The sequence below is a fragment of the Engystomops pustulosus genome, chromosome 7 (assembly GCF_040894005.1).
Source record: "Engystomops pustulosus chromosome 7, aEngPut4.maternal, whole genome shotgun sequence".
Lineage (NCBI taxonomy): Eukaryota > Metazoa > Chordata > Amphibia > Anura > Leptodactylidae > Engystomops > Engystomops pustulosus.
Window position 1 is genome coordinate 13528604 of NC_092417.1, and position 24794 is coordinate 13553397.

Sequence of the window (24794 nt, forward strand, 5' to 3'; positions counted from 1 at the left end):
AGGGGTCCCAGAAGAATCTATGGGTAACCACAATCTTGTCGAACCTGACTGGTCCTCGGTGGTGTCCGCCTCATGAATTTGGTTATCGAACCACATATGGGCCACAGTCATTCGGTTCTGTGTCAGGGTACCCGTCTTATCAGAGCAGATGGTTGACGTGGATCCCAAGGTCTCCACAGCTTCAAGGTTCTTGACAAGGCAATTTTTACGAGCCATCCTCTTAGCCGTAAGGGTCAAGCACACCTATAGGAAAGCCATATAAGTTATGACAAGATGATGGAAATCTCATATCCTTAATATCTTCTCGATAAATACATCCATGCCTTACCGTGACAGTGGCAAGGAGACCTTCAGGTACGTTGGCTACTATGATACCGATAAGAAATATGACGGCTTCCAGCCAGGAGTAGCCAAGAATGAGAGAGAGGATAAAAAATGAGACGCCAAGGAAGACGGCCACCCCAGTGATGATGTGAATGAAGTGCTCTATCTCTGCAGCAATAGGAGTGCGGCCTACTTCCAGGCCTGAAGCCAGAGTGGCAATACGACCCATCACTGTGCGGTCTCCTGTAGATATGACAATTCCTCGGGCAGTCCCTACAGAACATGAGGAAATAGGACTCCATTGAGGCTACTTACCACATCTTTACCTTTCTGTACAACTACTAAAGCTCATGAACCCTTCAGGGAAAAACTTGGTGCACTTCATTCTTACCTTCCACACAGTTGGTTGAAAAGAAGGAGATATTTCTTGTCTCCAGAGGGTTCTCATGGGTGAATTCTGGGGAACGAGTCTGTGGCTCTGATTCTCCAGTCAACGAGGAGTTATCCACCTGGAAGAAGATATTTCTGGGATAAGACTCAGAGAAGAAGAACCTGGACACCATTTATTCTATAGTAACAGTTTGAGTGGAGGCACCTTGCATCCGTGGGATGAGATGATCCTGATGTCTGCAGGAATTCGGTCTCCTCCTTTAATTTCCACTAAATCCCCAACAACCACGGCCTCTGCGTTAATCTGCAACTTCTCTCCTTCACGGATTACAAGGGCTTGCTAGGAGAACAGGAGGTACACATCATTTCTGCCCTATTCTGCTCACTTGGCCTTGGGGGTGAACATCAACAAAATGGAAGCATGAAACTTATATCCACATTACCACAAGCCTTGGATCAAATTCATAACTATGTTAGACCAGTGATCAGGCCACTATCCCCTTGTGATTATAGGGAAGATATTCCAAGTTTTTGGCCCCATGGCTACCATTTATGTTACGATAAGACAGTATAGATACTATCTATGCTCTTCTCCCCTCTTTGGCATTAGGTGATCTGAACAAAATATCTTTGGAACATTCTGTCCATATGTCACGCATCGCGTTCTATTACGCTCTATGGCCTGTAGATCAGCTAATCCATCCCTCACTCATCCAAGTATTGGAACAAAAGTCTAACAATAAGTTCTAAAAATTGTTGACGGTCTTCAGATAGCAGTGAGGAAAGGGCTATTCCCAACTCCCTCCCAACTTCCCTCAAAACTGTGGTTAGTTCTACCACACAAGAGACAAAGCCCGATGTGGAAATGTACACAATGTTCTCCTGTAAATTAGACATTGGGGGTCATTTACTTACCCGATCCATTCGCGTTCCAGCGGCGGCTTCTCCGACGAGCGTTCGGGTCTTCCGGCGATTCATGAATGAAGGTCCTGCGCACGATTTGCGTCGGAGTTCACTGATCTCTTCCTGGTGCATGTAAGTATGGCGCGTTCGACCAATTTTTTTAAATGCAGCGATTTTTCCGAATCTGTCGGGTTTTCGTTCGACCACTCCCCCCGATTTCCGTCACGTGCATGCCAGTGCCGATGCGCCACAATCCGATCACGTGCGCCAAAATCCCGGGGCAATTCAGGGAAAATCGCCACAAATCGGAAATATTCGGGTAACACGTCGGGAAAATGCGAATCGGGCCCTTAGTAAATGACCCCCATTGACTTAAAAGACAACATCCCAACATAGGATTAGTGTTAAGTGTCTGATCTCTGAGGGTCCCAAGAATTGAGATCCAGTGTCCCTTTTGTCAAGTGTTAATGTGGTCCAGGGGGACTATGGATCTTGAGGGACATAAGCTCATTATTAGACATTCTCAGGGCTCTCAACTTATTTTGCATTGAAGCCTTGGATCCATCAACCCTGTAACAGATGTTTCCGAATCAGAAGATCCTAGTTAAGAGATATTAAGATGCTTCCATGTTTTTGTGAATTACCTGAGGCACCATGTTCTTGAAGGAGTCCATGATCTTTGAACTTTTTGCTTCCTGGTAGTAGGAAAAGCATCCGGTGACAATGACGACAGCGGCTAAGACCACCCCCAGATAGAGCTAAGGCAAGGCAAAAGAGACATTAGTCATAGAAAGTTCTGGAAAGTCTAGAGGAAAGTGACCTCAGATGAGACGTTAGATACCAACGTTGTCATTGATGGGTTCATCCTCCATGGCGATCTGTATTCCATATGCTAGAAAGCAGAGGATAGCCCCAATCCACAGTAAGATGGAGAATCCACCAAATAGCTGGCGGCAAAACTTCACCCACTCTGGGGTAGTGGGAGGAGGTGTGAGGGCGTTGGGGCCATCTTGAGCCAGGATTTCCGCTGCACGTGTGTTTGTTAGACCCTGGAAGTGGATTAAAATAGAGAAGTAGTGTAATTTTCTGCCCCGATCCCTACCGTGTCTACTAAAAGACAACATGCAGACCATCTCTGCACCAGTCACCAATTTTCTAATAAAATGTATTTCTAAAATTCTCCAACAACCAACCACAACTTGAAAGAAACCAAACCATTAATGAAGATGGCGTTTTGGGGTTTGGCCACACGGTGTGTAATATGGCTTCCAACTTTGGTCTCATCAGACCAGACTATAGTCTCCCACTATCTCACAAGCTTGTCTACCACATGCTTTATGTCCAGCCAACAGGTCATGGAGGTTGAGAGCATGACATATTGCTTATTATAGGTTTTTCTGTAGCTCTTTATACTGTAGATGCTCCTTGGCTCTTGGACAACTCTTCTGGAAGTAATTTTCACTTGTAAAGCCGGCTGGGTAGCACCTAGTCATGGCCAATTTATGGTGAAATTATTATACATATATAAACTTTCCATTTCTTAAAGCAGGATTGCTTTCTAATTACTGATATCTTTCAGCTAGTGTCATGACTTTCCATTTCTTGTGGCAGGATTGCTTTCTAATTACTGATAGCTTTCAACTAGTGTCATGATTTTCCATGTCTTGTGGCAGGATTGCTTTCTAATTACTTATAGATTTCAGCTAGTGTCATGACTTTCCATTGCTTGTGGCAGGATTGCTCTCTAATTACTGATAGCTTTCAGCTAGTGTCATGACTTTTTATGTCTTGTGGCAGGATTGCTCTCTAATTACTGTTAGCTTTCAGCTGGTGTCATGACTTTCCATTTCTTGAGGCAGGATTGCTTTCTAATTACTGATAGCTTTCAGCTGGTGTCATGACTTTCCATGTCTTGTGGCAGGGTTGCTTTCTAATTACTGATAGCTTTCAGCTGGTGTCATGACTTTCCATTGCTTGTGGCAGGATTGCTTTCTAATTACTGATAGCTTTCAGCTAGTGTCATGACTTTTCATGTCTTGTGGCGGATTGCTTTCTAATTACTGATAGATTTTAGATGATGTTATGACTTTCCATGTCTTGCGGCAGGATTGCTTTCTAATTACTGATAGCTTTCAGTTGGTGTCATGACTTTCCATTGCTTGTGGCAGGATTGCTTTCTAATTACTGATAGCTTTCAGCTAGTGTCATGACTTTCCATTTCTTGTGGCAGGATTGCTCTGTAATTACTGTTAGCTTTCAGCTGGTGTCATGACTTTCCATTTCTTGAGGCAGGATTGCTTTCTAATTACTGATAGCTTTCAGCTAGTGTCATGACTTTCCATTTCTTGTGGCAGGATTGCTTTCTAATTATTGATAGATTTCAGCTAGTGTCATGACTTTCCATTGCTTGTGGCAGGGTTGCTTTCTAATTACTGATATCTTTCAGCTAGTGTCATGACTTTTCATGTCTTGTGGCAGGATTGCTTTCTAATTACTGATAGCTTTCAACTAGTGTCATGATTTTCCATGTCTTGTGGCAGGATTGCTCTCTGATTAGTGATAGCTTTCAGCTGGTGTGATGGCTTTCCATTGCTTGTGGCAGGATTGCTTTCTAATTACTGATAGATTTCAGCTAGCGTCATGACTTTCCATGTCTTGTGGCAGGATTGCTTTCTAATTACTGATAGCTTTCAGCTTGTATCATGACTTTCCATGTCTTGTGGCAGGATTGCTTTCTAATTACTGATAGCTTTCAGCTGGTGTCATGACTTTCCATGTCTTGTGGCAGGATTGCTTTCTAATTACTGATAGCTTTCAGCTGGTGTGATGACTTTCCATAGCTTGTGGCAGGATTGCTTTCTAATTACTGATAGCTTTCAGCTGGTGTCATGACTTTCCATGTCTTGTGGCAGGATTGCTTTCTAATTACTGATAGATTTAAGATGATGTCATGACTTTCCATGTCTTGTGGCAGGATTGCTTTCTAATTACTGATAGCTTTTAGCTGGTGTCATGACTTTCCATGTCTTGTGGCAGGATTGCTTTCTAATTACTGATAGATTTAAGATGGTGTCATGACTTTCCATTTCTTGTGGCAGGATTGCTTTCTAATTACTGATAGATTTCATCTGGTGTCATGACTTTTTATGTCTTGTGGCAAGATTGCTTTCTAATTACTGATAGATTTCAGCTAGTGTCATGACTTTTCATGTCTTGTGGCAGGATTGCTTTCTAATTACTGATAGATTTCAGCTAGCATCATGACTTTCCATGTCTTGTGGCAGGATTGCTTTCTAATTACTCATAGATTTCAGCTGGTGCCATGACTCTCCATGGCTTTTTTGCTCCTCTCTTTCTTCACATTCTCTATACTTTTTGCTGTATAATTTAGCATTCTTACAAATAACTTAATTTATGGCTTGGTTTCTTAGCCATATGATTGGATGGGTTGTTACCAATCTGGTGAGAATTTCATATCAATAACGCCTAAAAAAAAGATGCAAGCCATTCAATTAAAAAACTACATGTGAGTTTGGGTTGATCAGTGAATGTGTGTGGACTTTGTGTGCATCTCTCTACACAATGTGAGTTAATTGGGGCATGTGATTGGCTCACACAGGGCTCTGGCCAAGCGTCAGGCGACTATTGTTCTGTGCACATTATGATGGATACAGGGAGTAGCAGGGGTGTGCACCTACCAGGACCAACCACACTCACCATGTGTACCCCAACCCGGACAGGGATGACCTTCACAATTTAACCCCCCTTGAGCCTCATACATTACACCATCTTTGTTGTCCCCAGCCACCAATCACAGATCAGTTCTCAATGTACTAAAGCAGTTTAATAAGTCTAATCTATGGGTAACAATCCCCATGTCCTCACCTTGGCCAGGTCAGTGCCGTACTTCCGTGCCACCTCTTCGAGAGAAAGTTTATGGTCATCCTGCAAAGAGGAGTAAAAGATTGAAATTGGTTTAACAAAGACATAGCAAACATGGAGGAGGAATACATGTATACCACGGAGGAGGAGTACACATATACCACGGAGGAGGAGTACACATATACCACGGAGGAGGAGTACACATATACCACGGAGGAGGAGTACACATATACCACGGAGGAGGAGTACTCATATACCACAGATGAGTACACATATGCCACGGGGGAGTACACATATACCACGGAGGAGGAGTACACGTATACCACGGAGGAGGGGTACACATATACCACGGAGGAGGGGTACACATATACCATGGAGGAGGAGTACACATATACCACGGAGGAGGGGTACACATATACCATGGAGGAGGAGTACACATATACCACGGAGGAGGGGTACACATATACCACGGAGGAGGGGTACACATATACCACGGAGGAGGGGTACACATATACCATGGAGGAGGAGTACACATATACCACGGAGGAGGGGTACACATATACCACGGAGGAGGGGTACACATATACCATGGAGGAGGAGTACACATATACCACGGAGGAGGGGTACACATATACCACGGAGGAGGGGTACACATATACCATGGAGGAGGGGTACACATATACCACGGAGGAGGGGTACACATATACCACGGAGGAGGGGTACACATATACCACGGAGGAGGGGTACACATATACCACGGAGGAGGGGTACACATATACCACGGAGGAGGGGTACACATATACCACGGAGAAGGGGTACACATATACCACGGAGGAGGGGTACACATATACCGCGGAGGAGGGGTACACATATACCGCGGAGGAGGGGTACACATATACCACGGAGGAGGGGTACACATATACCATGGAGGAGGGGTACACATATACCACGGAGGAGGGGTACACATATGCCACGGGGGAGTACACATATACCACGGAGGAGGAGTACACGTATACCACGGAGGAGGGGTACACATATACCATGGAGGAGGAGTACACATATAACATGGAGGAGGAGTACACATATAACATGGAGGAGGGGTACACATATACCACGGAGGAGGGGTACACATATACCACGGAGGAGGAGTACACATATACCACGGAGGAGGGGTACACATATACCATGGAGGAGGAGTACACATATAACATGGAGGAGGAGTACACATATAACATGGAGGAGGGGTACACATATACCACGGAGGAGGGGTACACATATACCATGGAGGAGGGGTACACATATACCACGGAGGAGGGGTACACATATACCACGGAGGAGGAGTACACATATACCACGGAGGAGGAGTACACAAATACCACAAAGGAGGAGTCTGCATATAACATAAAGGGCGAGTACACGTACAACATGGAGGAGGAGTACACGTATAACATAGATATGTAGACATTAGACATAATGGGGCTCATTTACTAAGGGTCGTGCCGCGCACTTTTGTCAGACTGTGCACCAATTTCAAGGCTAAAACGGCTTGGACAGGTATATAAGAAGTGTCTGCTCAGGGATTGTGCTCCAAGCGATCAGATCTTGGACAATCCGACTGATTCGGACTGAGCGCGGGATTTAACTTTCAAATTGTGTCACAAGCCGGGCGCAGGATCTTAGTGAATGGCGGCAGATGTGCATTATACACGGACAATGCACTTTCTGTGAAACTGAGTGCAGTGCCACAGATAACCACCAGGGGCTGCAGTTCTCCTGTCCTAGTTTTATATTATAACATGTGATACATCAGATCCTCCATTGCCTCTCACCATAGTGACTTCCTTCTTCAGCTCATCCATTTCTTTCTCCTTCTGTTTCTTCTTGCCCCCTCCATTGTCCGCGTTTGTTGCGGCTGGAGAATACTCCCGTCCCTCCTGCAAAATATAACATGAGTGATGTTATATATTATATATTTACCATTATATACAGGAGATCCCCAGGTTATACCAGCTGTACATATATCATTATATACAGGAGATCCCCAGGTTATACCGGCTGTACATATATCACTATATACAAGAGATCCCCAGGTTATACCAGCTGTACATATATCATTATATACAGGACATCCCCAGGTTATACCGGCTGTACATATATCATTATATACAGGAGATCCCCAGGTTATACCGGCTGTACATATATCATTATATACAGGAGATCCCCAGGTTATACCAGCTGTACATATATCATTATATACAGGAGATCCCCAGGTTATACCAGCTGTACATATATCATTATATACAGGAGATCCCCAGGTTATACCGGCTGTACATATATCATTATATACAGGAGATCCCCAGGTTATACCGGCTGTACATATATCATTATATACAGGAGATCCCCAGGTTATACCAGCTGTACATATATCATTATATACAGGAGATCCCCAGGTTATACCAGCTGTACATATATCATTATATACAGGAGATCCCCAGGTTATACCGGCTGTACATATATCATTATATACAGGAGATCCCCAGGTTATACCAGCTGTACATATATCATTATATACAGGAGATCCCCAGGTTATACCAGCTGTACATATATCATTATATACAGGAGATCCCCAGGTTATACCAACTGTACATATATCATTATATACAGGAGATCCCCAGGTTATACCAGCTGTACATATATCATTATATACAGGAGATCCCCAGGTTATACCGGCTGTACATATATCATTATATACAGGAGATCCCCAGGTTATACCGGCTGTACATATATCATTATATACAGGAGATCCCCAGGTTATACCGGCTGTACATATATCATTATATACAGGAGATCCCCAGGTTATACCTGCTGTACATATATCATTATATACAGGAGTTCTCCAGGTTATACCGGCTGTACATATATCATTATATACAGGAGATCCCCAGGTTATACCGGCTGTACATATATCATTATATACAGGAGATCCCCAGGTTATACCTGCTGTACATATATCATTATATACAGGAGATCCCCAGGTTATACCGGCTGTACATATATCATTATATACAGGAGAACCCCAGGTTATACCGGCTGTACATATATCATTATATACAGGAGATCCCCAGGTTATACCGGCTGTACATATATCATTATATACAGGAGATCCCCAGGTTATACCGGCTGTACATATATCATTATATACAGGAGATCCCCAGGTTATACCGGCTGTACATATATCATTATATACAGGAGATCCCCAGGTTATACCGGCTGTACATATATCATTATATACAGGAGATCCCCAGGTTATACCGGCTGTACATATATCATTATATACAGGAGATCCCCAGGTTATATCGGCTGTACATATATCATTATATACAGGAGATCCCCAGGTTATACCGGCTGTACATATATCATTATATACAGGAGATCCCCAGGTTATACCAGCTGTACATATATCATTATATACAGGAGATCCCCAGGTTATACCAGCTGTACATATATCCTTATATACAGGAGAGCCCCAGGTTATACCAGCTGTACATATATCATTATATACAGGAGAACCCCAGGTTATACCGGCTGTACATATATCATTATATACAGAAGAACCCCAGGTTATACCGGCTGTACATATATCATTATATACAGGAGATCCCCAGGTTATACCGGCTGTACATATATCATTATATACAGGAGATCCCCAGGTTATACCAGCTGTACATATATCATTATATACAGGAGATCCCCAGGTTATACCGCCTGTACATATATCATTATATACAGGAGATCCCCAGGTTATACCGGCAGTACATATATCATTATATACAGGGGATCCCCAGGTTATACCGGCTGTACATATATCATTATATACAGGAGATCCCCAGGTTATACCGGCTATACATATATCATTATATACAGGAGATCCCCAGGTTATACCGGCTGTACATATATCATTATATACAGGAGATCCCTAGGTTATACCGGCTGTACATATATCATTATATACAGGAGATCCCCAGGTTATACCGGCTGTACATATATCATTATATACAGGAGATCCCCAGTTTATACCAGCTGTACATATATCATTATATACAGGAGATCCCCAGGTTATACCAGCTGTACATATATCATTATATACAGGAGATCCCCAGGTTATACCAGCTGTACATATATCATTATATACAGGAGATCCCCAGGTTATACCAGCTGTACATATATCATTATATACAGGAGAACCCCAGGTTATACCGGCTGTACATATATCATTATATACAGGAGAACCCCAGGTTATACCGGCTGTACATATATCATTATATACAGGAGATCCCCAGGTTATACCGGCTGTACATATATCATTATATACAGGAGATCCCCAGGTTATACCAGCTGTACATATATCATTATATACAGGAGATCCCCAGGTTATACCGCCTGTACATATATCATTATATACAGGAGATCCCCAGGTTATACCGGCTGTACATATATCATTATATACAGGAGATCTCCAGGTTATACCGGCTGTACATATATCATTATATACAGGGGATCCCCAGGTTATACCGGCTGTACATATATCATTATATACAGGAGATCCCCAGGTTATACCGGCTGTACATATATCATTATATACAGGAGATCCCCAGGTTATACCGGCTGTACATATATCATTATATACAGGAGATCCCCAGGTTATACCGGCTGTACATATATCATTATATACAGGAGACCCCCAGGTTATACCAGCTGTACATATATCATTATATACAGGAGATCCCCAGGTTATACCGGCTGTACATATATCATTATATACAGGAGATCCCCAGGTTATACCAGCTGTACATATATCATTATATACAGGAGATCCCCAGGTTATACCGCCTGTACATATATCATTATATACAGGAGATCCCCAGGTTATACCGGCAGTACATATATCATTATATACAGGGGATCCCCAGGTTATACCGGCTGTACATATATCATTATATACAGGAGATCCCCAGGTTATACCGGCTGTACATATATCATTATATACAGGAGATCCCCAGCTTATACCGGCTGTACATATATCATTATATACAGGAGATCCCCAGGTTATACCGGCTGTACATATATCATTATATACAGGAGACCCCCAGGTTATACCAGCTGTACATATATCATTATATACAGGAGATCCCCAGGTTATACCGGCTGTACATATATCATTATATACAGGAGATCCCCAGGTTATACCGGCTGTACATATATCATTATATACAGGAGATCCCCAGGTTATACCGGCAGTACATATATCATTATATACAGGAGATCCCCAGGTTATACCGGCAGTACATATATCATTATATACAGGGGATCCCCAGGTTATACCGGCTGTACATATATCATTATATACAGGAGATCCCCAGGTTATACCGGCTGTACATATATCATTATATACAGGAGATCCCCAGGTTATACCGGCTGTACATATATCATTATATACAGGAGATCCCCAGGTTATACCGGCTGTACATATATCATAATATACAGGAGACCCCCAGGTTATACCGGCTGTACATATATCATTATATACAGGAGATCCCCAGGTTAGACCGGCTGTACATATATCATTATATACAGGAGATCCCCAGGTTATACCGGCTGTACATATATCATTATATACAGGAGATCCCCAGGTTATACCAGCTGTACATATATCATTATATACAGGAGATCCCCAGGTTATACCGGCTGTACATATATCATTATATACAGGAGATCCCCAGGTTATACCAGCTGTACATATATCATTATATACAGGAGAACCCCAGGTTATACCGGCTGTACATATATCATTATATACAGGAGATCCCCAGGTTATACCAGCTGTACATATATCATTATATACAGGAGATCCCCAGGTTATACCGGCTGTACATATATCATTATATACAGGAGATCCCCAGGTTATACCGGCTGTACATATATCATTATATACAGGAGATCCCCAGGTTATACCGGCTGTACACATATCACTATATACAGGACTAGTAATTATATTACCAGATGTACATGTTTATCTCATTTAGCTATTTTAAGTTCTTTGCTTTTCCCTTCCTTCTCCTGGGTGAATATCTACACCTCGAGGTCATGCCCCGGGGTCAGGTCTCTCCCCTGACCTGCAGTTGTTGCTCCACAAGGAGAGCACCATCTGTGAGAAACAAACTGTTCTGTTACCGAAATAGTCAGAGGTGGTGGAATGGGTCATGGGAAGAGGACAACCACCTCCTTGTATCTCCAAGCTGCCAAATTATCCGGAGACGTTGTAAAATGTCTTAGGGATGTGGACAATGGTAAGGAACTGGAGAGCCCAACTCAACTCCCTGTTGCAGTTTCTTTTATAACCACCTAGTCTTGGGGTTGCCATGAAATTTAAAAACGGCCAAGACGATCTGCTCAAAGATATCGATCAACTTTAGTCAAGGTCTTACTAAAGTTAAGGCCAACTATCCCCCTCAGTTATCTTCTCCTCGTAATCTGGAGTCCAGTATTTAATTAGAGATTAGGCCCACCATGTTCTAGTAGGCCCAACAAGTTCTAGTAGGCCCAACAAGTTCTAGTAGGCCCACCACGTTCTAGTAAGCCCACCACGTTCTAGTAGGCCTACCACGTTCTAGTAGGCCCACCACATTCTAGTAGGCCCACCACATTCTAGGAGGCCCACCATGTTCTAGGAGGCCCACCACGTTCTAGTAGGCCCACCACGTTCTAGTAAGCCTATCACATTCTAGTAGGCCCACCACGTTCTAGTAGGCCCACCACATTCTAGTAGGCCCACCACGTTCTAGTAGGCCCACCACGTTCTAGTAGGCCCACCACGTTCTAGTAAGCCTACCACTTTCTAGTAGGCCCACCACGTTCTAGTAGGCCCACCACGTTCTAATAGGCCCATCACATTCTAGTAGGCCCACCATGTTCTAGTAGGCCCACCACGTTCTTGTAGGCCCACTACATTCTTGCAGGCCCCCCCACGGCCTAGTAGGCCACTGTTTTGCGAAATCTAGCATCAGTGGAGTTGTTCTGAGAGAAGTCAGGAGACATGTGGTTGGCTTGTTACTTTCCCAAAACATATATTCTCTTGGTCCTTGGTGTTTGGTGTAGAACCTAGCTAATTAGAAGATCCTACTCTGGTTGGCCATTCCAACACTGGACTTTGCTAGCCATAAATTATGGCAAAAATGTTAGTTAGAGATTAGGCCCACCACGTTCTAGTAGGCCCACCACGTACTAGTAGGCCCATCACGTTCTTGTAGGCCAACCATGTTCTTGCAGGCCCACCACATTCTTGTAGGCCCATCACGTTCTAGTAGGCCAACCACGTTCTTGTAGGCCCACCACATTCTAGTAAGCCCACCACATTATTTCAGGCCCACCATGTTCTAGTAGGCCCACTGTTTTGCAAAATCTAGCATCATTGGAGTTGTTCTGAGAGACGTCAGGAGACATGTGGTTGGCTCGTTACTGGCCAAAAACATATATTCTCTTGGTCCTTGGTGTTTGGTGAAGAACCTAGGTAATTAGAAGATCCTACTCTGGTTGGCCATTCCAACACGGGTCTTTGCTAGCCATAAAATATGCCAAAAATGTTGGCTATTTCATTGTCTATCTTCTGCTTGACCCACCGTTTTGTAAGTTTATATATTTGTGAAGACATTCCAAGACATGGTGGGACTATTAATGGCCAAACACTTGTCTTCTCCTGATTGTCTAGGATGTCGAAAGGTTGTCTAAAAGCATCGTCTTGTATTACAGTAAACTTGGTTGGTTGCTCAGATTACTGTTTTGTGAAATGAAGTATCTGGGAAGACATTCCAAGGTCAGTAGACATGTAGCAGGTACTTTGCTGGTTCCCTAGAATAAGATCATGGGCCACCAAACCAGGTTCTGGTGCTCTGCGGACCGGCCCTACTCTGGGATTTCCTACCATATACATAAACATATCAGAAGAACCGACCATAAATGTTGGATACATGATGGTGCAACGTGTCTTGTAAGATTAAGTCTCTTTGGAGACATTATCATGTCTCCGTGGAAGCAGTTGTGGTGGTCTTCTGATTGTTCATCTAGAGGGGCCTACTCCAAAATAGCCAAATATTTCATAACCCATTAATTTTTGTTTGTCTTTTTCCAGGCTGGATGGGCGTCCGGCCACTGAGAGGATTCCAGAATTGTTTCTGCTGAGCAGATGTCTAGTGCTAGTTACTGAAATATAGGGTTGAAGGGTTTCTCTGAAGGGAATTACAGAGCTGCACTCGACATTCTGCTGCTGGTGCTGTCACTGTGTACACAGTGACTGCACCAGCAGCAGAATAGTGAGTGCAGCTTTGGAGTATAATACAGGATGTAACTCAGGATCAGTACAGGATAAGTAATGTCATGTATGTACACAGTGACTGCACCACCAGCAGAATAGTGAGTGCAGCTCTGGAGTATAATACAGGATGTAACTCAGGATCAGTACTGGATAAGTAATGTCATGTATGTACACAGTGACTGCACCAGCAGCAGAATAGTGAGTGCAGCTCTGGAGTATAATACAGGATGTAACTCAGGATCAGTACAGGATAAGTAATGTCATGTATGTACACAGTGACTGCACCAGCAGCAGAATAGTGAGTGCAGCTCTGGAGTATAATACAGGATGTAACTCAGGATCAGTACAGGATAAGTAATGCCATGTATGTGCACAGTGACTGCACCAGCAGCAGAATAGTGAGTGCAGCTTTGGAGTATAATACAGGATGTAACTCAGGATCAGTACAGGATAAGTAATGTCATGTATGTACACAGTGACTGCACCAGCAGCAGAATAGTGAGTGCAGCTCTGGAGTATAATACAGGATGTAACTCAGGATCAGTACAGGATAAGTAATGTCATGTATGTACACAGTGACTGCACCAGCAGCAGAATAGTGAGTGCAGCTCTGGAGTATAATACAGGATGTAACTCAGGATCAGTACAGGATAAGTAATGTCATGTATGTACACAGTGACTGCACCAGCAGCAGGATAGTGAGTGCAGCTCTGGACACAGTGACTGCCCTGTGATGATACATATATTCTGGTATGTCAATCTTGTATATAAAATATAAAATACACTGTTTGGGCGCTCAGAAAATTTGGGTGACTTTCCTTACAGTAAGGTAATAATACTGTAGGTGATTCAGTAATAGACATTCCAGAGCTGTGGCTGCGATGTGAGTGTATCCGGCTCCTAGATACCAGCGTGTACATGATATAAGGACACGGCATCCGGCTACATAATCCTGATCAAGGTACTGCAAATCTCCTATCTATCTATCTATCTATCTATCTATCTATCTATCTCCTATCTATCTATCTATCTATCTATCTATCTATCTATCTCCTATCTATCTATCTATCTATCTATCTCCTATCTATCTATCTATCTATCTATCTATCTATCTATCTATCTATCTATCTCATATCTATCTATCTCCTATCTATCTATCTATCTATCTATCTATCTATCTCCTATCTATCTATCTATCTATCTATCTATCTCCTATCTATCTATCTATCTATCTATCTATCTCCTATCTATCTATCTATCTATCTATCTATCTCATATCTATCTATCTCCTATCTATCTATCTATCTATCTATCTATCTCCTATCTATCTCTCATATCTATCTATCTATCTATCTATCTATCTATCTCATATCTATCTATCTCCTATCTATCTATCTATCTCCTATCTATCTATCTATCTATCTATCTATCTATCTATCTATCTCATATCTATCTATCTCCTATCTATCTATCTATCTATCTATCTATCTCCTATCTATCTATCTATCTATCTATCTATCTCATATCTATCTATCTCCTATCTATCTATCTATCCCATATCTATCTATCTATCTATCTATCTATCTATCTATATCATATCTATCTATCTATCTATCTATCCATCTCCTATCTATCTATCTATCTATCTCCTATCTATCTCTCATATCTATCTATCTATCTATCTATCTATCTCATATCTATCTATCTCCTATCTATCTATCTATCTCCTATCTATCTATCTATCTATCTATCTCATATCTATCTATCTCCTATCTATCTATCTATCTATCTATCTATCTATCTCATATCTATCTATCTATCTATCTATCTATCTATCTATCTCATATCTATCTATCTATCTATCTATCTATCTCATATCTATCTCCTATCTATCTATCTATGTATCTATCTATCTATCTCATATCTATCTATCTATCTCCTATCTATCGCCTATCTATCTATCTATCTATCTCCTATCTATCTCCTATCTATCTATCTATCTATCTATCTATGTATCTATCTATCTATCTCATATCTATCTATCTATCTATCTCCTATCTATCTCCTATCTATCTATCTATCTATCTATCTATCTCATATCTATCTATCTATCTATCTCCTATCTATCTCCTATCTATCTATGTATCTATCAATCTACCTCATATCTATCGACCATTCTCAAAATCTCTCCCATCATCTTAAATCTATCTATCACTTCATATCTATCAGTTGGTTCTATCTCTGTATCTATCTGTTATTACTATATCTATATCACATTGTCTTTCTATCTCTCCATCTTCCCATCTCTCTATCTAACCCCCACACATCTATACTCTCCTGGTGCCCACACGGCAGCACACAGACATATATCTCCATCACATCGAGTACTCACCCCTCTACCCATGTTCCTTCCACACTCCGGAAGGATCCGGTGGCCCTAAAACCAAAAAAAAAAAAAAAAAAATAGGAAATAAAAATAATCCCAAAGAAAAGTGATGTGGATAATTCTTTCTTTAAATAGCAGCCGGTGAGTGGATCTCCTTCTCGGGAGAGGAGCACTTGTTGAAACTGGAGCTGCTTTGGGGACAAACTCCTCCTTCCCTGGGGGGCTCCCGGGACCCTCCTCCTGCCCCCCTGGATTCTAATGCCAGATCAAAAAAAAAAGTTTGGCTGCATCTAAAGTCCATCACAGTCTGGGGTCAGTTCCAAAACAAGCGCCCATCCCCCTCGCCCCATCCCCACCCTGCCTGTGTCTCCTCGTCTTCCTCCTCTTCTCCTGTGTGTGTCACATTCGATTCTTTCGCTCCTCCGTTCTACAGTTGTCCCCCTCCTCTTTTTTCTCTTCTTGTCCTTGTTTCTAAATTTATCCTCTTCTTCCCCGGATCCCGTCTCGCCTCTGTCCTCATTTGTTCTATAATTCCTTATTTTGTATGTGGACCACCCTCCATCTCAATCCCCCATGGGTCATTCCATCTCGTCTCCTCATTATCTCCTGCCATCTCCACGTAACCCTCACCTGCCCAGATTCAGTGGAGAGTCACTGCCTCATTCCTCGTTACAATCTTACACGTAGAGATTTTTAGGAAAATGGCGTCATTTTTTTTTCCCCCTGTGGTGGCGCTACAGGAAAATGTCATACTTCCTAAACAAATTAGAGTCGAACGTTGAGATCACCTAATTATTCTGAAATCTTTTGATCTATCATCGAGACATGTCAACTACACATCATGAAGACTTCATCCAACTGATGAACAGAAGCCCGTGGTGTGAGTAAAGTAACGACAAGTCAAGTCATACTCCATCTCCTTTTCTCAGATATGTGGATCCGAGGTGGATGGTCTTTAAGAGTCAATCGCCTACAAGTCACAAAGATGTGATGTCCTCCATCCACTGGGATACAGTGACATCATGGGAGATGTGGTATGTCAACCAATGACCTACATGAAGAGGTTACAAACAACCTCTCCACCACTTGGACTTTAGTGCAACCTTGTATACTCTTCCAGAACATAAAAAACCTCCAGAACTGAGATGAGGTTCTCCAGGTCAGAGAGACATCTTGTTGTCCATACATCATCAGAGGTCAACCAATGACCTACATGAAGAGGTTACAAATAACCAATAACCCAATAACAATAACCCAATACAAATAACCAATAACCAAATAACCTCTCCTCCCCTTCGACTTTAGTGCATCCTTGAAAACTTTTCCAAAACATGGAAAAACCTCCAGAACTGAGATTAACTTGTCCATGTCAGAGAGACATCTTGTTGTCCATACATCATCATCAGTCAACCTATTACCTACATGAAGAGTTCTTAACTAATACACGGAGACCCCTTTGATTTTATCGCATGATTGTCAACCCTCTCAGAAACCTCTAAGACTTCTCAGAGAGATGAGCTCCTCCAGGTCAAAAAGATGTGACGTCTTCCATGTTCTTGGACCCCTTTGACTTTAGTGAACACTGGCCAACTCTATCATAGAAAATGAATAGGTCTTCCATACTCCAGGAGATCCTATGAGTCAAAAAGATCCCGAGTCTGGGAAATGTTGATGTCATCAGAGATCTGGCACAACACCAAAGAAGAGGTTGTAACCAATACAGGGAGATTCTTTATCTTTAGAGAATGCTTGCCAACAATCTCAGAAAATGGACAAACCTCTAAGACTCTGAGATGACTGTGATATTATCGGAGGTTTGGCACATCAACTACTTACTTGCATGACAAGGTCTTAACTCAGCTAAGGTGACCCCATTGTCCTTACTGCATCCTCTCCAATTCTGCAACCTCCTAGACCTCCACCAGATCACAAAGAGGTTATATTACACCTTTGCTGGGTTATGGTCACATTATCAGAGGTCTCAGAAGTCAACCTGTTGCCTACATGAAGCCTCCTTAACTAATATGGGGAGACCACTTTTGTTTTTAATGTACTGATCAACTCCTCAACAAAATGAAAAGACCTCCTGAGCTCCAAGATGAGATCCTCCAGGTCACAAAGTTGTGATGTCAGCCATTTTTATTGGTTATGGTGACACCACCAATGGCCTGTCATGCCAACCAAGTTACCTACATGAGGTCTTCACTAAACTCCTTTCACCTGGTAAAAATTTGAAATCTCTACCAGAAGATGGAGATGTCTCCCAAACTCCTATAAGTCAAAAAGATTTTCCGTTTCCCATTCACTAGGAAATGGTGACATCATTAAAGATACGGCACAACACCAAAGAAGGGCTTGTAACAAATACAGAGAGACTCCTGGTCTTGGTGCCTAATCGCCAGCAATCCCAGAAAATGGAGAAACTTCACAGACTCTTACATGAGCTCCACCAAGAGACAAAGACGTGATGCCATCCACTCATTGATGATGATATCATCAGAGGTTTGGCACAATAACTAGTTACCTGCATAAGGAGGTCTTAACTAATATAAGGAGACCCTACAGTCTTTACTGCTTTCTTGCCAGCCCTTCCAGAAAATTAAGAAACCTCCTAAATTCTGAGATTACCTCCACCAGATCACAAAGTGTTGATAATATACATTTGCTTCGTTTCATCATCAGAGGTCTTGGACATCAACTTGTTGCCTACATGAAGCCTTCTTAACTAATATTGGGCGACCACTTTTAATTTTAATGCATACTTATCAACTCTTCCAAAAAATGAAGACCTCCTGGACTCCGAGATCAGATTCTTCAGGTCACAGAGTTGTGATGTCATCCTCTTGATGTGATATGGTGACACCACCAGGCGCCTATCATGCCAACCAAGTTACCTACATGAGGTCTTCACTAAACTCCTTTGTCCTACTACAAACTTGCCAACTCTACCAGAAAATGAAGAGGTCTCCCAAACTCCGCTGGGAAATGGTGACGTCATCAGAGATCTGGCACAACACCAAAGAAGGGGTTGTAACCCATACAAGAAGAAACCTACTGTAGGCTACTAGAGGGACCTCCTTTATTCCATCTGAGATGAGGTCCTCCAGGTCAGAAAATTTTGATATCATAAATTTTCTGGAGTATAGAGACATCCCCAGTGTCATGTCATGCAAACCAAGTTATCTACATAAGGTCTTCACTAAACCCCTTTGTCCTAGTAGATACTTTTACAAGAAGAGGCTTCCAAGATTCTTGAAGGAGAGGTCCTCCAAGTCATAGGGCATACTACCACCTATCCACCTAGATATGGTGACATAATCAGGGGGTGAAAACCCTCTCGGAACTTCACAAAAGGGCAACTACCCATTGACTTTGCATCACACCATGACGCTGCCTCATCAGGCTCAGACCTGGAATCCAATTTCACATTCACGGGACCACCGGGTCAAGTAAAATGGGGAGTAGCCCCTAAAATGAGTCAAAATATTTAGGTGGCCAAAAATTTGTCAGCTGACAAGATCTTTCCAAGGGAGGTTGTCTTCTCATATGTGACTATAACATATTATAAGACTACTAAAAGTGGAGTTCCCCTTTAAGCTGTGTATTCTAAGTAGATGTTCGAAGAGATGCAACATTGTGACCAGTGTCTGATTCCTCCCAAAAGGAGGGGATTCATTCTCCCTCCTTAATAGGATTTTTTTTTGACGGTTACCAAAAATTTTTGACCCCCCTCGTTGACCATGACCCCCTCGCACCATCCCCCCCGCACGGCTCGCTTGCCCCCGGCTTTGTGCAGATGTAGAGCGCGGACAGACCTCCCTGTAGCATCGGTGCAGCTGGGTAAATAACACTAATACATTACAACACATGTTCCGAAAGAACAAAAAATACATTAAAAACACATTGGAAAAAAAAAAATCTGAAATTTCCCTCCGGGTAAAAACATTGCATTTTTTACGCTTTGTGGTTTTAGTGTATGGGTAAGGACGCCGCCATTGATGTGGAAATGACAGGCGTGTGGCGGTGTGTTTAGCGCACCTCCGGGGTAGAGTGTCAGCTCTTGAGGCCAGAGGGGTTTTATGGAAGGATCTATAGGAATGGAGATGCAGGATTTGGGGTGGATGGAGAGGGAAGAGCCGTCACACTGAGCGCCTGGTGGTGGTTAATGGGCAGTCACACTACATTCATCTGCCCGGAGAAATGGCGCTGAGAAGAATTGGCACATCACACGGCCGTCTGAACCAGCTGACGCTCTGCCCTTGGACAGTCTGAACCCGAGACACAGGATGGGTGCAGGGAGTCCGAATCACTGCCAAATGTAAACCTAATATTCACATCAAGACCCGGGAACAGGTGAAAGGTCCGGACTCAGATACAGCGAGTAATGTGTATTTATATCCACAAGCAGTACAGATAAACAGCCAGATACATGGATAGATAGATAGATAGATAGATAGATAGATAGATAGATAGATAGATAGATACATGGATAGATATGAGATAGATAGATAGATAGATAGATAGATAGATAGATAGATAGATGATAGATAGATAGGAGATAGATAGATAGATATGAGATAGATAGGAGATAGATAGATATGAGATAGATAGATATGAGATAGATAGATAGATAGATAGATAGATAGATAGATAGGAGATAGATAGGAGATAGATAGATAGATAGATAGGAGATAGATAGATAGATATGAGATAGATAGATAGATAGATAGATAGATAGATAGATAGATAGATAGATAGATAGGAGATAGATACATAGGAGATAGATAGGAGATAGATAGATATGAGATAGATATGAGATAGATAGATAGACATGAGATAGATAGGAGATAGATATATAGGAGATAGATAGGAGATAGATAGATAGATAGATAGATAGATAGATAGATAGATAGATTGATAGATAGATAGATAGATAAATAGATAGATAGATAGATAGGAGATAGATAGATAGGAGATAGATAGATAGATAGATAGATAGATAGATAGATAGATATGTGATAGATAGATAGATATGAGATCGATAGATAGATAGATAGATATGAGATAGATAGATAGATAGATAGATATGAGATAGATAGATAGATAGATAGATAGATATGAGATAGATAGATAGATAGATAGATAGATATGAGATAGATAGATAGATTGATAGATAGATAGATAGATATGAGATAGATAGATAGATAGATAGATAGATAGGAGATAGATAGATAGATAGATATGAGATAGATAGATAGAAGAAATGGATATACATCGGGATAGATACAATTACACATCCATGGATAGATGATAGATGTGAGAGTGGAAATACATTAATGGTTGGATATTGATTATAGATTTTCTAAGTATCTTTGCTGTTCATGATGTGATGGCATCTTACGAGTCCTTCCAGTATTTGGTTTTTACCGCTGACGTCTCCGCATTTGGCAGGATAAATCCCCCAATCAGATCTGCGGTGGGTACAGTGGTTGTCGTAGCCTGCACTGACCTGTGACATTATCTCCTGGGCTACATGAGTCGGCGCAGCATGTTCCTGTGCAGTGACAGCCATGATGGTCCCGGCCTGGCACATCGCAACCCCCCCCCCCTCTTCATTATCAGCTTCTTCTGCCTGGGGCCCCCTGACTTCTGTGTGGGATAACAGGGGGTTAATGTCTTAACACCACTGATTACTCATCAGGAGTGATAACGAGGAGGGCACCGGTGATGTATCTGTATATTATAGGGAGTCCTAATCATATACACAGTGCCCCACTTCCCTTCACAATAGGACTGAGTGGTCCTTAGCCAAGTGGTACTTGAGATGTGAGTGGAGACATCATCCCTGATCATCAAAAATAACTTCTCCAACAATCCGCCATGATGTGGGCTTAGGCTGTACATAGAACTCCTTAACCCTCCGACTTTTCAAGAATTTTTAGTTCCCTCTCTTACGTCTTCAGAACTAAGACTAAATTCTTCAATGTTCTCTAATTCTACAAGAACTTCTTCAGAATCTTGCACTTCCTGAAGTCATTTTCTTCTTCTTCTTTAGTAATTTTAGTTACGTTTTACCATGAGCTCAGGTGGCGCGTTACCGACCCCATCGCGGTTCCCCTAAATCTCATTAGAACCTGTCACTTGTGATTGGACTCCACTTGTAGCACAGGAGAGGCGACAGCATGTGAATGGAATTGTATCCGCCAGCTGCTGTATACTCCATATTGTTTCTTCATGAAGCTTCCTCTGCCACTTGTGACTTGTTGATTAGGATTCCCAAATGTCCTATGTCACGGGTCTTCAGGGGGATAATCACTTTTTATCAGTCAATGATGCTAGGTCTGGAGTTAGACTCTGGTGGCTTTTGCTGCTCCCTACTGGCACCGTCATGATGGGCCAGGCAACTTATTCAGATGTTTCTTGAGTCATATGATTCATAGGATTTCTGGTGGCATGTTGTAGACCCCATTGCAGTTCTCAAAATCTTATTACAACTAAAAATAATAATAATTCTTTATTTATATAGCGCACACAGATTATGCAGCGCTGCACAAGCATGACAAATTGGTCCCTGTCCCCATGGGGCTCACAATCTAAACAACCTAACAGTATGTTTTGGAGTGTGGGAGGAAACTGGGGGACCCGGAGGAAACCCACGCAAACACGGAGAGAACATCTTTGCAGATGTTGACCTGGGTGGGATTTGAACCCAAGACCCCAGCGCCGTAAGGCTGTAATGCTAACCACTGAGCCACCATTTTAGCTGGAGCACGGGTCGTGTCTGTCACAGGGATATGAGCCAACCATTGAGTGTCGGGGATATGTTTGATAGGGCATTTTATTTTGGTGATGATTGCTTATTTCAACAGGACAGCTCATTGTCCCGTGTTTCCCATTCCCAACTTTCTGCTGGATCAAACAACAGTCAGATCAATCAGACATTGATCTACTAGGGCACAAGCATCAAAGTTGTATTTAAAGGGGACTCTCACTGCCATGCACGTATGTTGTGTGATTGTTCTTGAATGACTATGACCTCGGCCTCTCCAGTTCCTCCAAAAAAAGCTTCTTCAGGCTGGAGTTTCCTGAACGATTTTTCTTCTACTTCCTTAGTCATTAGTCCTTAATCTACCATGAGCTCAGGTGGGCGTGTTGCAGACCCCATTGCGGTTCCTTGTATCCTGTTCTTCACTTTTACTGGTACCTGCCAACAGAAGTGACCAGTTTCTGTCTTAAAGCTCACATCACCTTGCTGACCTATGGAAAGGACAATCTCATTGCCACGCATTGCCTAATGTTTGAGGTTAGTCCCCGATTGGATATCTGATCGACCTCGAACTTTGTAACTGGATATTGCATATCCCTCACCTCTTGGATTGTCCTTTACTCATTCTTCTCCTGGCCTTTGGTCCTACTTCTTTCTCATCCTGACCCATTTGATGGTGACCACCTCCATTCCCGATGATGACCCTATGATGGTTTTAGAGCTACTTCATGAGCATGAGTTTGATGGATCCTTCCTTGGGTCCTCTACTTGGATGATATTTTGGAGACAGCCCGACCTGATTTTCCAATTATCCGTTCCATCATCATGACCTACCACCACACTGACCTGAAGATCTTTCAACCGCACCATCTCAATCCACTTCCATTATTTACTTATTCCACTTTATTTAGAAGTTTTTTTGTTCGACCCATATTTGGTCTTCTTCTGGATCAACCCTGTAGGATTATATATTGGACTGGATGGACGGCCTCGAGTCCTGACCTCTGTGAAGGAGTGATGGCAGCCATCTTTCTAGATCTTTAATCAAGAACTTTCTCGTTTTTGGTGAGGTCTTCAGAGCTCTAAGGGGGTCAAATCTGCTTTTAATGACTTTCCTCTAAGACTCTGCATTATTTGATCCCATGTTGTGTCTTAATTTTGCTTGAATGACTATGACCTCGGCCTCTCCAGTTCCTCCATGGCTTGAGTTTCCTGAACGATTTTTCTTCTACTTCCTTAGTCATTTTAATTAAAATCTACCATGAGCTCAGGTGGGCGTGTTGCAGACCCCTTTGCGGTTCCTTGTATCCTGTTATTCACTTTTACTGGTACCTGCCAACAGAAGTGACCAGTTTCTGTCTTGAAGATCACATCACCTTGCTGACCTATTGAAAGGACAATCTCATTGCCACGCATTGCCTAATGTTTGAGGTTAGTCCCCGATTGGATATCTGATCGACCTCGAACTTTGTAACTGGATATTGCATATCCCTCACCTCTTGGATTGTCCTTTACTCATTCTTCTCCTGGCCTTTGGTCCTACTTCTTTCTCATCCTGACCCATTTGATGGTGACCACCTCCATTCCCGATGATGACCCTATGATGGTTTTAGAGCTACTTCATGAGCATGAGCTTGATGGATCCTTCCTTGGGTCCTCTACTTGGATGATATTTTGGAGACAGCCCGACCTGATTTTCCAATTATCTGTTCCATCATCATGACCTACCACCACACTGACCTGAAGATCTTTCAACCGCACCATCTCCATCCACT

At 42.4% G+C, this 24794-nt stretch overlaps 1 protein-coding gene across 1 annotated transcript in view; it reads right to left on the minus strand.

The window, feature by feature from the left end:
• LOC140069307 (sodium/potassium-transporting ATPase subunit alpha-2) overlaps positions 1-16542 on the minus strand; it is a 39657-nt gene extending 23115 nt beyond the window's left edge. Inside the window, exons 1-9 of the mRNA XM_072114844.1 lie at positions 16260-16542; positions 7329-7433; positions 5503-5562; positions 2463-2666; positions 2262-2375; positions 920-1054; positions 716-833; positions 329-597; positions 45-243 (exon numbers count right to left, since the gene is read on the minus strand). Coding sequence (XP_071970945.1) covers positions 45-243; positions 329-597; positions 716-833; positions 920-1054; positions 2262-2375; positions 2463-2666; positions 5503-5562; positions 7329-7433; positions 16260-16271 — 1216 coding nt within the window. The 5' untranslated portion in view covers positions 16272-16542. The remainder of the gene's footprint in view (positions 1-44; positions 244-328; positions 598-715; positions 834-919; positions 1055-2261; positions 2376-2462; positions 2667-5502; positions 5563-7328; positions 7434-16259) is intronic.
• Between the last annotated feature and the right edge of the window lie 8252 nt (positions 16543-24794).